Source organism: Podarcis filfolensis, assembly GCF_964270895.1.
Source record: "Podarcis filfolensis genome assembly, chromosome: 18".
Lineage (NCBI taxonomy): Eukaryota > Metazoa > Chordata > Lepidosauria > Squamata > Lacertidae > Podarcis > Podarcis filfolensis.
The window spans coordinates 9,043,046-9,056,775 of NC_139622.1; the positions used below are offsets into that span (position 1 = coordinate 9,043,046).

General features: G+C 50.0%; 1 protein-coding gene across 1 annotated transcript in view; it reads left to right on the forward strand.

The window, feature by feature from the left end:
- The first annotated feature begins 4,121 nt into the window (after positions 1–4,121).
- BSG (basigin (Ok blood group)) overlaps positions 4,122–13,730 on the forward strand; it is a 37,172-nt gene continuing 27,563 nt past the window's right edge. Inside the window, exon 1 of the mRNA XM_083594276.1 lies at positions 4,122–4,316. Within this exon, the coding sequence (XP_083450402.1) occupies positions 4,244–4,316 (73 nt within the window). The 5' untranslated portion in view covers positions 4,122–4,243. The remainder of the gene's footprint in view (positions 4,317–13,730) is intronic.

Here is a 13,730-nt window from a genome sequence, read left to right on the forward strand (position 1 = left end):
TACTGGCCGAGGGAGCCGGCGTACAGCTTCCGGGTCACGTGGCCAGCAGGACTAAGCCGCTTCTGGCGAACCAGAGCAGCGCACGGAAACGCCGTTTACCTTCCCGCCGGAGTGGTACCTATTTATCTACTTGCACTTTGACGTGCTTCCAAACTGCTAGGTTGGCAGGAGCAGGGACCGAGCAACGGGAGCTCACCCCGTCATCGCGGGGATTCGAACCGCCGACCTTCTGATCGGCAAGTCCTAGGCTCAGTGGTTTAACCCACAGCGCCACCCGTGTCCCTCTTTTGTGTCTTTTACTTTGGTGTAAAGAAGGGGCGCAGTTGTAGGTGGAGCAATCACCCACTCGCCTACCTCTGTTTATTTTTATTTTATTTATTACATTAGTCTGCCCATTTTCACCTGGGGAGCTCCTTTTGATCCTCAACAACAGCCCTGCAGGGGTGAATTGCACTGAGACACAGTGACTTCGAATCGTAGCGTTGTAGAGTTGGAAGGGACCAATAAGGATCATCTAGTCCAACCCCCTGCAATGCAGGAATCTTTCACCCAACGTGGAACTTGAACCCGCCACCCTGAGATTAAGAGACTTGGTCTGAGGTCACCTGGCGAGCTTCATCGCCTGCATAGCAGAGAGGATTTGAAATTGGGGTCTCCCCGGCCCTAGTCTCATTCTCTTGTCACTGCTTGTCCATGCCTGTCCTCCCTCTGGTTTGCTGAGAGCTTGGCCTGATTTATAGCATTCAGGCTCAGGATTCCTTAACGAAAAGGCTATTACAGGTGGGAAAGCCCCCTCCCAACAGCATGCAGGTAACAGAGGAAATGTTAGGTATGTTCTGTGCCTGCAGGAGCATCATGGCCAATGGGAGTTGTAGTCCAATATTATCTAGAGGGGCACTGGTTCCCCACCGCTGACCTAGAGGGCTCCTCAGGCAGAGGCCGGACAGGCCATTTGCCCCTGATTGCCTGCATTTCGTGTTCCTCCATGAATTTGTCTGATCCTCTTTTAGGTAAAGGTAAAGCGACCCCTGACCATTAGATCCATTCATGGCCGACTCTGGGGTTGTGGCGCTCATCTCGCTTTACTGGCCGAGGGAGCTGGCGTACAGCTTCTGGGTCATGTGGCCAGCAAGACTAAGCCGCTTCTGGCGAACCAGAGCAGCGCATGGAACCGCCGTTTACCTTCCCGCCAGAGGGGTACCTATTTATCTACTTGCACTTGGACGTGCTTTCGAACTGCTAGGTTGGCAGGAGCAGGGACCAAGCAACGGGAGCTCCCCCGTCATTGCGGAGATTCAAACCGCCGACCTTCTGATCGGCAAGTCCTAGGCTCTGTGGTTTAACCCACAGCGCCACCGTGTCCCTTTACAGCCACCTAATTTGGTGGCCACCAATACCTGACACGGGAGGAGGGAAAATGCAGTGTTTTAAATATGCACTGCATGAAGAAGTCCTTCCATTTATCTTTCCTGAATCTTGCAGCATTCAGCTTCATCGAACGTCCCTAAGTTCTAGCGTTACAGGAGGAGAAAAACTCTTATTTTCAGTTCCTCAAAAGGAGACCAGAACCAGACCAGCATGCTCCATTCCAAATGTGGTTGCACCAAAGATTTCTATGCTGGCATTCTTGATAACTGCTGTTTTGTTTCCGATTCCTTTCCTAGTAACCCCTAGCATGGAATTTGCCTTTTTCCACGGCTACTGCAAACTGGGTCGACATTTTTGCTGAGGTATGCGCTACACCGGTGAGGTTTTTGTTCCTGGTCATCCAACATCTGTTCAGGCTCCATGTGCATAGGTTCACAAGCGTCATTCGCAGACGAGCTGAGAGAGGAATATTGACTAACAATTCACACCACACTGAACAAAATACAGTTCCTAGGTTGCGGAGGGGGGAGGGAGCCATAACTGTGATACTGCTTTTAACAATACAGTGGTACCTCGGGTTAAGAACTTAATTTGTTCTGGAGGTCTGTTCTTAACCTGAAACTGTTCTTAACCTGAAGCAGCACTTTAGCTAATGGGGCCTCCTGCTGCTGCTGCACCGCCAGAGCACAATTTCTATTCTCATCCTGAAGCAAAGTTCTTAACCTGAGGTAATATTTCTGGGTTAGCAGAGTCTGTAACCTGAAGCGTATGTAACCCGAGGTACCACTGTATGGTGTAGATGGGGCCTAAGGTACTTTTTGAACCGCCCAGAGTGGCTGGGGAAACTCAGTCAGCTGGGTGGGGTATAAATAAGAAATTATTATAAGTTATTATATTATTTGAGATTTCTAGAAAGCAATCAAAACATTTGAAAGCACCGGAGCCGCTTTCTGCCCCATCTGATTCTCCAGATAGTTTGGGCTACACAGCTCCCCCATCTGGCAAGTAGTGACATCTGGATGGGCAGGCAGTTAGGAGGGGATCTGCTTTAGGAGGTGGTAGTGTCCCTTTGTCATTGGCGTGCAAAGGTTGTTGTTGTTTAGTCATTTAGTTGTGTCCGCCTCTTCGTGACCCCCTGGACCAGAGCACGCCAGGCCCTCCTGTCTTCCACTGCCTCCCGCAGTTTGGTCAAACTCATGCTGGCACCTTCGAGAACACTGTCCCACCATCTCGTCCTCTGTCATCCCCTTCTCCTTGTGCCCTCCATCTTTCCCAACATCAGGGTCTTTTCTTCTCCTTAGGTGGCCAAAGTCTTGGAGCCTCAGCTTCAGGATCTGTCCTTCCAGTGAGCACTCAGGGCTGATTTCCTTCAGAATGGAGAGGTTTGATCTTCTTGCAGTCCATGGGACTCTCAAGAGTCTCCTCCAGCACCAGAATTCAAAAGCATCCATTCTTCGGCGATCAGCCTTCTTGATGGTCCAGCTCTTCCATACATCACTACTGGGAAAACCATAGCTTTTGCAAAGGTAAAGGTAAAGGGATCCCTGACCATTAGGTCCAGTCGTGACCGACTCTGGGGTTGCTGTGCTCATCTCGCTTTACTGGCCGAGGGAGCCGGCGTCCAGCTTCCGGGTCATGTGGCCAGCAGGACTAAGCCGCTTCTGGCGAACCAGAGCAGCGCACGGAAACGCCGTTTACCTTCCCTCCGGAGCGGTACCTATTTATCTACTTGCACTTTGATGTGCTTTCGAACTGCTAGGTTGGCAGGAGCAGGGACCGAGCAACGGGAGCTCACCCCATCACAGGGATTCAAACTGCCAACCTTCTGATCGGCAAGCCCTAGGCTCTGTTGTTTAACCCACAGCGTCACCCACATCCCAGTAACATCTGGATGGGCAGGCAATTGGGAGGGAATCTGCTTTAGGAGGTGGTAGTGTCCCTTTGTCACTGGCGTTCAGAGGTAGACTGCCCCTAGACATGGAGGCTTTATTGGACCATCAAGTCCATTAAAAGGGCAAATTAATTTTAAAGACCTTTTTAAGCTGATTTCTGGTCATTTTTTATTGAAACACCCACACACACACACTTTATTCCCTCGGGATTTTGCATTTGGAAATGCGACACACTTTTATTTTTTTAATCGGTTTCAAAAGCTTCGGTGAAAAAAAGCAAATTTCCAAACAGCTGCCTCGAATTGTAATAACACCGCCTCTTTCAGCCTATTGTCCTTCCCCGGCACCCGTTGATGTTGACTGTGACGTCAGACGTACGGGCGCTGGAGCGGAGACAACGGGCCAACTTGGACTGTGATTGGTCCGGACACGTGTCCGTTTGGAGAGTTCGCGTTCTCATTGGACGGCACCTCGTGAGAGTGGGGCCCCGATTGGTCGAAGCTGCTGCTGCCCCTTTGCCATGCGTACGTGACAACCCCGGCGCCCCTCAGGCGAGAGGCGGTGCCCGACCAAAGCAGGCGGCCCCTTCCACCTATTGGCTGCCGCACCAGTCCATCGAATCGCCCCGCCCCCTCGCCGTCCCTCTTCGCGAACGATTCCTCTCCCTCGAGACCCGCCTTGCCGCTCATTGGCTGGCCGCGCACGTCCTTCAACGCCAACCGACGACAACCTTCCCCCTCCCCTCGAGCCTTCCAACCGCCGCTCTGGGCTCCACCCCGGCGGCTCTCATTGGGCCTCCCTGCTTCCCTCCGCCCAATCGGCGGCCTAGCAGACCCCGCGAGCTTCTTCTGGTTGGCTGCGGCCGGCGCTCTCTCCCGCCCACTCCCGCCGGCCTCTCGCTCCCCTCAGGCGAGCTGAGGAGGAGACCGAGGGCATAAAGCGGGGCGGGAAGCAGCGGCGCCGCCAAGAGAGGAGAAGCGGCCATGGGCGCCTGGGTTGCTGCGGTGCTGGTGTCGGGCGCGCTGCTGTGTGCCGTCGGTGGCGCCTTCGGGGCAGGTGAGGAAGCGGGGTCGGCGGCGTTTGTGAGGGGAAAAGGCGTCGAGCGTCGCCTGAGGGGAGCGGGGGAAGGGTAGAGTCACTCGACGGCAATGGGGTCTTGCTCTCGAGTAACGCTTAGGCCTCTGTGAGGGGGAAGGGGCTGCAAACCCGATGGGGTAACGTGGGAAACACACACACGTGTGTGTGTGAAGCGGTAATCCGAATCCAGCCCTCCTCAGAATAGAGTCACTCTCGACGGCGACGGGGTCCTACTCTCGAGTAACGCTTAGGAGGCCTCTATAAGGGGGAGGGGGTGCAAACCCGATGGGGGTCACGTGGGAAACACACACACGTGTGTGTGAAGCTGTAATCAGAATCCAGCCCTCCTCAGAGTCGAGTCACTCTCGACGGCGACGGGGTCTTACTCTCGAGTAACGCTTAGGGCCTCTATGAGGGGGTGCAGACCCGATTGGCGTCGCGTGGGAAACACATACACGTGTGTGTGTGTGTGTGAAGCGGTAATCCGAATCCGGCCCTCCTCAGAGTAGACCCGCTGGCGGCGTCACTCTCGGCAGCGACGGGTCTTACTCTCGAGTAACGCTTAGGAGGCCTCTGAGGGGGAAAGGGGTCAAATCCGATTGGGGTCACGTGGGAAACACACACACGTGTGTGTGTGTGTGTGTGTGTGAAGCTGCGATCCGAATCCAGCCCTCCTCAGAGTCGAGTCACTCTCGACGGGGTCACGTGGGAAACACATACACGTGTGTGCGTGCGAAGCGGTAATCCGAATCCAGCCCTCCTCAGAGTCGAGTCACTCTCGGCAGCGACGGGGTCTTACTCTCGAGTAACTTTTAGGCCTTTATGAGGGGGAGAGGGTGCAAACCCGATGGGGGTTACGTGCGAAACACATACACGTGTGTGTGTGTGTGTGTGTGTGTGTGTGAAGCGGTAATCCGAATCCGGCCCTCCTCAGAGTAGACCCGCTGGCAGCGTCACACTCGACTGCGACGGATCTTACTCTCGAGTAACGCTTAGGAGGCCTCTGAGGGGGAAGGGGGTCAAATCCGATTGGGGTCACGTGGGAAACACACACACGTTTGTGTGTGTGTGTGTGTGTGAAGCTGCAATCCGAATCCAGCCCTCCTCAGAGTAGACCCGCTGGCGCGGTTCCCATTCGACTCAGCTGGTGGGGATTACGCTTTTGAGGAAAGCTCGGGCTGCCCCCCCCTTCAATTTGGGATCACGCGCGTGACCTCTTTCTCCCCCCCCCCCATCTCTCTGGGTGGGTTTGGGGGGCGCCCATTATTATTATTATTATTATTGGCTGGGGAAATTGGTTTGTTTCTGGTTTGTTACAAATTTTTCTATCCTCCTTTTTGTATCTTTCTGCTGCGAACCGCGCAAAAATTTGCAGCGGGGGAAAATAAAAATAAAATGTGAATGCTGGAAACCAGCAAACATCTACAGAAGTTGAAAAAAAAGCATTTTGCCTGTGTTTCAAGTAAATTGGGGCAACCGTTTCAACCCAAGGGCTGCATTCCTTTCTGGGCAGTCGGCCAAGGGCCACACGCCAGGGGTAAGCAGGGCCAGAGGCAGAAAGTGGTCAGAACAAAGAGTATGAATTTTATGAGAAAGTCCTGGTCCTGTTCTCCCCACCACCTCTCTCACCTCTGAAAGCAGTTCAGGTCTCTGCCCTGAGGTGTCTACAATCTACACCTGGGTTATGTTACACTATGTCTTTGCACAGGCAGGGTGCATTCATTGGCAGTGATGCCCATAAGGGAAAAGGGCATATTTTTATTTACAACAGCAACAACCCAATATTCTTAACTAGTTGACTATATGTTACAATGGTGTATGAGGTAGAGGGTAGCCTTTTGTATTGCAAAGACTCGTTCGAGTGGTGGTGTACAGTATTTGTGTACAGGGGTGTAGTGTTTGTTGGGTGAGAGGGGGGCAGGCCAACCTGAGGACGGGGTGCACAGGTGGCAAAGTTGATGTTGCTCTGTCTTAGTCTTCTGTGCCCCACACTACATTTTCCATGATAGCAAATGGCAGCTGTTCACTTACCTGAAACAGAGTATATGGGTGCCCTTGGGTCCTGTTGGGGTGGGACCTCAACTTCGCTTGCTCTCTCCTTCTGGAAGCCACTAGTTGTTGAGAGTGCAATTTAACAGCTGCATCGCAAGCAGTGTTTCTTGGGCCTAGATCTCACCGAAATGGCAAAACCCATGTCTAGATGGGCCTGTCTGAATCTCAGGTGATTGCTACAAATGTAATTATCCTCTGCCAACGTGCCCAGTGGTCAGGGCTCGTGAAAGTTGTTGGGGAAGGCTGCCCTTTCATGCTGCAGCCTCAAGTGATTTTACAGTAATAAAAAAATGCAATTTTTTACTAAAAGCAACGGATGAAATGCTCCTTCCTATGAAAAGGAGGCATGAAGCAGGGCAGTTGATTGCTTAGAGGCATGTTCTGTGGAGAATCACAACAAGCAGATAAGAGACACCTGGAGCCACATTCAGCACCTGGGCCTGAGGTTCCCTATAAGTGTGGCACAAAGTTGTATTCTAGGTGTGCCTGAAGGGATGTACGTGTTGTTTTTAAACTATGCCATTAATGCTCAGATGCCCTTCTTTTATCTCTCTCTCTCTCTCCACTGACTCAGTTATGGTAAAACTGTGAACTGGCTTCAGCATTTGCAATTGGATCTCCTGTCTTTAACCAAACTAAGAAGAAAATGTGTATAATTCTAAACCCTTGTTACAGGTGCCTTTGGAGAGGATAAACCTTTTAAAGAAAACCAAAGCTATCAGTCCATTGTTAGCAGGAAAAGCCATCTCAGACTTCCGCTCTTATTCCCTGTCCCTTATGTATCCCTAAGTTAGGTAGGTCCATTAATTCCAGTGGGTCTGCCCTGAGTATGGCTAACTCTGGGAGCCTATGCCCAGAGAGGGGGGAAACACAGGGACATCTGCAAGAAAACCAGGCGTCCTTGGAGGAGCTTCCATTATCATCCCTGTAATGAGCAATGGCTGAACAATATGCAATTCATTTCTTAATTGGGGCTGACCTTCCCCTTGCAGAAGAGAGATGGGAGTGGGCTTCTCTGTTGGAAGGAATACAGAGTATGTGTGTATGGAATTGCCAAGTGTTCCCCCAACTCAGTCTTCATGCAGTGCAGTAAGATGCCCATATAAGGTGACTTTTTGGTCTGCCCATCCTACTTCGCTGCTTGTAAGCGTGGGAACAGGTAGAAGCAAGTAACTTCTTGGGAAATTTTCTGGTGCCCCAAAGCAGGGACTGCTAGCTGTATTATTACTAGTTTTAATGCTCACAAGAAGGTCCGGGGGGGGGGGGCAGCAGTGTAAAATACAGCATTAAAACATCTTTAAAGCAAAAGGTGTAGGGAAGCCTGTGGCTGCCTGTCCCACAGGTGCCACAGTGGCAGCCCTGGCCCTAGAGAGCAGTCTAATTCATTGTGTTCATTTGATTCTTATTCAGTAAACAAAGTTTGGAATCCATTAGGAAGGAGAACTCTTTATGGCTAGAATGAAATACTTCCTCCCACATCACTGGGAGTAAGGCACTCGATTTGTGAGGGCCCATTTTCTTTCAATAGCTTGCGTGGATTCTGTGTCCTATCTGCAGTGGGGGATTGCCAGGACATGCCTGCTGGGTTGTGGGAAGACTGAGTTTCTCTTCACAAGGAGAGGTGAGAGGAAATGGTTCCCATATTAAGGAGGATGGAGATGGCAAATGGGACCCTTGGCATGCCGCTCCTCATTGCCCTGAAGACAGAGATTGGATTTTATTGTGGGCTTCGGCTGTGAGGGGGATGAAAAAGCTGGGGCAGGGTAGGAAAGAGACTATATGGTACATTGACTTAAAAACCCTTACCATGTTCTAAGGTTGGGTCGAGTTATGCCCAAGCATAGCTGTGTGTGGGTGTCTTAATCCTACTGGGATTGAGAAAAGGACCATTCCCAGGATCATGCCCTTTGTTCATTGACAATATATTTTTTTGTTTCCCCATCCTCCCAAAATATAAATCTGGAGGAAGGTTTGAGAACAGTATCATTTTCTTTAGTGAAACTCTTTGCTGCTTTGCAGATTAACTGGTTTCTCACCCCTGCCCTTTTCTGGGGCTGTGAGATTGTTCATTGATGGAAACACCCCTTTTAAAGCTCTATAATTAAGGTTTTCTATTTTTAATGCAAACGCGCAGTTGAGCCTGTTCCTCTTTCTTCCTCCTCCCAGCTTGTTCAGGATTTCCCCCCCTTCTTATTTCCAAATAGTAAAATAAAACAAATTGCTAACAGCGTACGTGCTAGACAGGAAGGTTTTCATCATCTTGACCAGTTGTAAAGGAGAAACTGACCCTCAGTCTTTAAAACAAGACGTAAAATTGTTTTATCTTCTAGTGGAGGGTTGGCTCAGACATTGGACTACATGGCCAGTGACCAGGAATTATGGGAGTATAGTTGAAGAATATCTGGAGGGCCACATGCTCGAGTGAAAGAATGTTTGCATCTGGCTTTTGTCTCTAGGACTGTAAATGCTTCCACCACTTCATCTAAATACCTAGTCCAGGAGTGAGAAACCTTTTTCAGCCCACTTTTTCTTCTGGACAACCTTTGTGGTTAACACAGCAGCAGACAGGACCAGAGGCAGAAGTAGGTTTAGGTTAGGTTAGTTTCTACACACGCCTCTATCTTCCACCTGGGCAGGTGAAAGGCATCAGAGTTCAAGGACCTATTCCAGCCAGCTGCAAAGCAGAGCCACGGGGTGTGTGTGACCTGGGGGAGTTCCAAGGGCCAGGAAGACAGGTCTGCAGGGCCATGATCAGCCCCTGGCCCAAGGTTCCCTGCTCCTGACTTTTACCAAATGCTGCTAGTAAAGGTAAAGGTACCCCTGCCCGTACGGGCCAGTCGTGTCCGACTCTAGGGTTGTGCGCCCATCTCACTTAAGAGGCCGGGGGCCAGCGCTGTCCAGAGACACTTCCGGGTCACGTGGCCAGCGTGACGAAGCTGCTCTGGCGAGCCAGCACCAGCGCAGCACACGGAAATGCCGTTTACCTTCCCGCTATAAAGTGGTCCCTATTTATCTACTTGCACTTGGGGGTGCTTTCGAACTGCTAGGTGGGCAGGAGCTGGGACCGAAAGACGGGAGCTCACCCCGCCGCGGGGATTCGAACCGCCAACCATGCGATCGGCAAGGCCTAGGCACTGAGGTTTTACCCACAGCGCCACCTGCGTCCCTCAACCTAATGCTGCTACATCAAAGCTAAACTTGCATGTTTTTTGAATTAGAAACCGCCATTTGTTTTTTACCTTGAACAAAATGTGTTCTCGTATTTCATGACATCTTTATTTGTTTTCAGCTTCCTTTAAAGCAGTTGGCGGTGTGGGGCGGGGGTCCTGCAGTACAAATACGCTGCAGCCTCCTGCAATGTTGTTGATTCTTTTGGCCTGAAAGCAGCAGGTGGGGACAGAAGGTATTGTACTACAAGGCTCTGCAGGAGTGGGAAAAGGGTGGTGGTCTAGATCTGTGTCTCCATCCTGTCCTCAGGCTGTACCATCTTTAAAAAACAGATTTGGGTTCATCAGCTGGCATTCAGACCACCACCCCACAGGGTTTTGTTTGTATGGTCTTAATTCTGTTGCTTGTTAATTTTTATTAGGGCCTATTAAAGCTTAGCATTAATACCCAATGAAGCTCCTCAAGATTAAGTGTTTGCAAATGTAGCCTGGTATTTAATTAGCTCTCCGCTTAAAGACCTTTCCCGTGAGAGGCTTAGAACCTGCCTCACGCTGGCAAGCCGGCCTTGTTACGTCTCCTTCTCCTGGCCCCCTTAGTAATACTGCTTTTGTTGCAAGTGGTTTCCCAGAATATCCCTGGGAGTCTGGCTGGCATTTCGAAGCCCGTGAAGACATTCTGGGCTCTGGAGTTCACCTAGTCATCTTTCAACAACAGGGTGGTAAACAGATCGGCCATTTGTGTGGATTTAAATATCTTTGCTGCCCTGTTCCATAGGCTTGAAAGGGCTTAGAACACTGTACATTAGGGGTGATGGGCTGGATGATGACCTCTGGTTTCAGTAGCTTCTGAAAAGTGTTTGACAAATTCATGGTTGTATGAATGGCTCTTTGCCATAGTGGCTATAGCAATCCTCTGGTCTTCCTTTTTTTGCCCTGAGAGTAGGCTCCCCAGAGGTATCTACGTGGTTTCTATGGGAAGCAGGATTCCAGACAAGGTGGGCACTCACACAACCCACAGCATGAATTAGGCTCAAATGTATGGTCTTAGTGGGGTGAGGTTGCAGAAGACCTTGCAAACTTAGGGCAAGGTGTGTCTGAATTCCTTGCTTATTTTTCAGAGAAGTGGAAACCACAGCCCTGCTTGGTTACAGAGCACTTGGACATAATTCATACAGCAACCCTGTAAGGGAGGTAATTGTTCTTCCCATTTTGCAAATGGGCAGTTGAAGCTGGATTTTTCCCCTCAGCCAGGCATGATTTTGTCTACCCACATTCAAGGCCCAGACAAACGGGTTCCTTGAATTGCACTGCTATCTTATTCTACAGGAGCCTTCACCAAACCTTGGTGCCTTCCAAATCAGCCTCAGCCAACGTTGCAGGCTAAGACATCTTGGGGGCACCAGTTTGGTGAAGGCTGCTGAAAAACATTGAGACTATAATCATTTAGTGGGATAACTCTTGCTGCAGATGCTGACCTTTGTGTAAAAGCCCACAGATTATTGTTTGATCAGACCAATCTTTGAGCAGATCATTAGCTTAGCTGTTCTGAGAGCGATCATGTGGTGCAGCTTTATAGTTACCCTTCCGGCTTTTAGTGGGGGAAAAAACCTCTAGCAGGCTTGAGCTACAAAATGGGAGGCTGAGAGCAACCGTCTTGTGAAACACCAAACCCTTGAGCGGCTCTCTTCATCTGTGTAATTCCCGGTACTCTTTGCTTGCTTACAAGCTGTTGTAAATGCTTCAGAGATGCTGCAACTGTTGGGCTATATTGTTTTATCCACCCCAGTACCATTGAATGCATCTGGAAGCAGATCCTCACCCAGGGATGGCTAGCCTGTGATCCCCAGTAACTGGTATTCAGAGGCACTTACTGCCTTTGACAGTGGAAGAACATAACGGATAGCCTTCTCCTCCATGGATTTGTCTAATCCTTTTTGAAAGCTGTCCAAGTTGGTGAGAGACCACTCCTGCCACCATAACCAGTCAGGAATAATGGGAGCTGGGAGTCACAACAACTTCTGAAGGGCTGCAGGAGTTCCTGCTTTAAGCTGCGAAGCACGCAAGAGAGTTTTTGTTGTTAGATACGTTTGACAGCCTGTTGTGTCCTATCTTAACTTAGAAACACCCCTTGAAGCTCAAGGAATTCTCCGTGGGAGGTGAAAACAGTCTGGGAAACAAGGGAGTGCCCTCTTCTCCTGTCTAGATTTGCTTTGCAGAGATATCATCCAGATACATCTAAGAACATCAAAAGAGCCTGGTTGCTGGATCAGGCCAAAGCACACCCATTCCAGAATCCTACCCTCACAGTGGCCAACTTTGGCAAGCCTGCAAACAGGACCTGAGTGCAGTAGTGCTTTTCCCACTTGCAATTTCCTGCAACTGGCTTTCCTCAGACAGTGGAGGAGAGAATGTAGCCATTGTGGCCAGTAGCTGTTAATAGCCTTATACTGCATGAATCTGTGTAATCCTCTTTCAAGTTGGCAACCATCACTACTTGTGGGAGTGACTTCCAGAATTCAATTGTGTGGGCACATCGGAGGGAGGGGGGAGTTGATGTTTATGCTTAGTTGTTTCTTAAATGCATCTCTTGGGGTAGGTTTGTGTGGGTTTTATCTGGGTAAGAGCTTATCTGAGGTGGTCCAGCTGTCCTACTGCTTGCTATCTAGGCACTTTCAAAGTGCAGCTGTGGGATACTATGCCTTGGATTTGTCCACTCACCATCTCTCAGGTCCCTTTCAGGGAGTTTGTGCTTCCAAATGCCATCATGCACTGCTTGCAGAAAGCGCAAGTTTCACAATTATCCCCATATCTGGACAGATCTGTACCTTTTGCCCCTGAATCTTCATGCTGTCTTAGCATGGTCTCCTAGTAGGGCAAGCAGCTGGTTCAGAGGGCAGGTTTTGAGTGGCCAAACAATAGCTTTTTAAAAAATTGCTGCTTACATTTGTTGGAGAGCTGCCGTTTTAGATTTGCAGCCTTGGGTTAGTTGCAACATGAAGCCTCCGCCCTGTTGAAAAAATGAATTCTTCCCCAAACCATCTCTTTGTATGGGGTTGGGCGTATTTAGAAATGAGGTTAAAAAGTCACCTGCCAGGTTTCTTCAACTTGATCTGTTTTTGATGTTGTCTCGGTTCTAAAGTGCCAAAGAGTGAAGTTTAGTCAGGATGCCTCATGGCCTAAAATTAGAGATGGGGAGCCTGGGGGCCAAATGCAGCCCTCCAAGCAATCCTGTCTGGCCCTCAGAACTCTCCCTAGGTTGCAGACTTCACCAGCCCTGTTTCCCACACTCCTTGACTGCATTTGCCTGACTGGAATATGCCATTGAACTCTGATATTGGCTCTTGATCTCCAGAATTGTGTGGGTGTAGAAACCAGCCTATGGTCCAAATGAGAAAATTGCCACTCACTGCTCCACACTTTTTGCACTGCCCACTACTGGCATGTGGCCCTTGGAAGATTGCCCAGAAGAGAATGCGGCCCCTAATGCTGGAAACAGTTCCCCAAGCCCTAGCCTAAAAGATGAGATGAGCATCCAGTCCCAGGCGTGCAGAAAATTTCATGGAGGCTTAGGATGTGCTGTGCTTTGTCCAAAGAAGCCTAGTAGCTGTAACTGGGGGAAAAAGTGGTCTGGGAAAAGGGGTCAAAACCCATGCTTTATATCTGTGAAAGGACCTGGCACTTGGCCATAGCCAGTGGCTGGATGGCTACATTTGTGCCAGAGATCCCCTGCGGTTCTCCAACTCCTCCCCTCAGCTCAGAGTGGGGAGTGTCTGTTTTTAGTTGAAGGTGACTTTACTTTGAAGCGAATGAGCAGATCATGTGTTTTTCCTTGGGGCAGGGTATATAAGAGCTGGGCATAAACAGCTGAGCGGGACAGGAGGCTAGGCAGTATCCTCTCTCTTGGGACATCGTTCTGCCCCTCTCTTGATCTAGCCTGTTTCCTCCGTCCTCATCGAGGACTTACTTCCCTGAGAACCTGGCAAGTTTTCCCTATTCCCTTGGCCTGCAAGCTGTGCACCTCCACAGTCAAACAAGCTTGCTCCGGCAAGCAGTAAATCCTGTGTAGGAGCTAGGAGCAGGATGCCACATTTTTTATTGGTGAGGAAAATTGTGTGGTTCAGCTCTCGTAGGATAGGGTACCTGTGAATGCTCCCACTAAGGTTAAAAAGGGTCA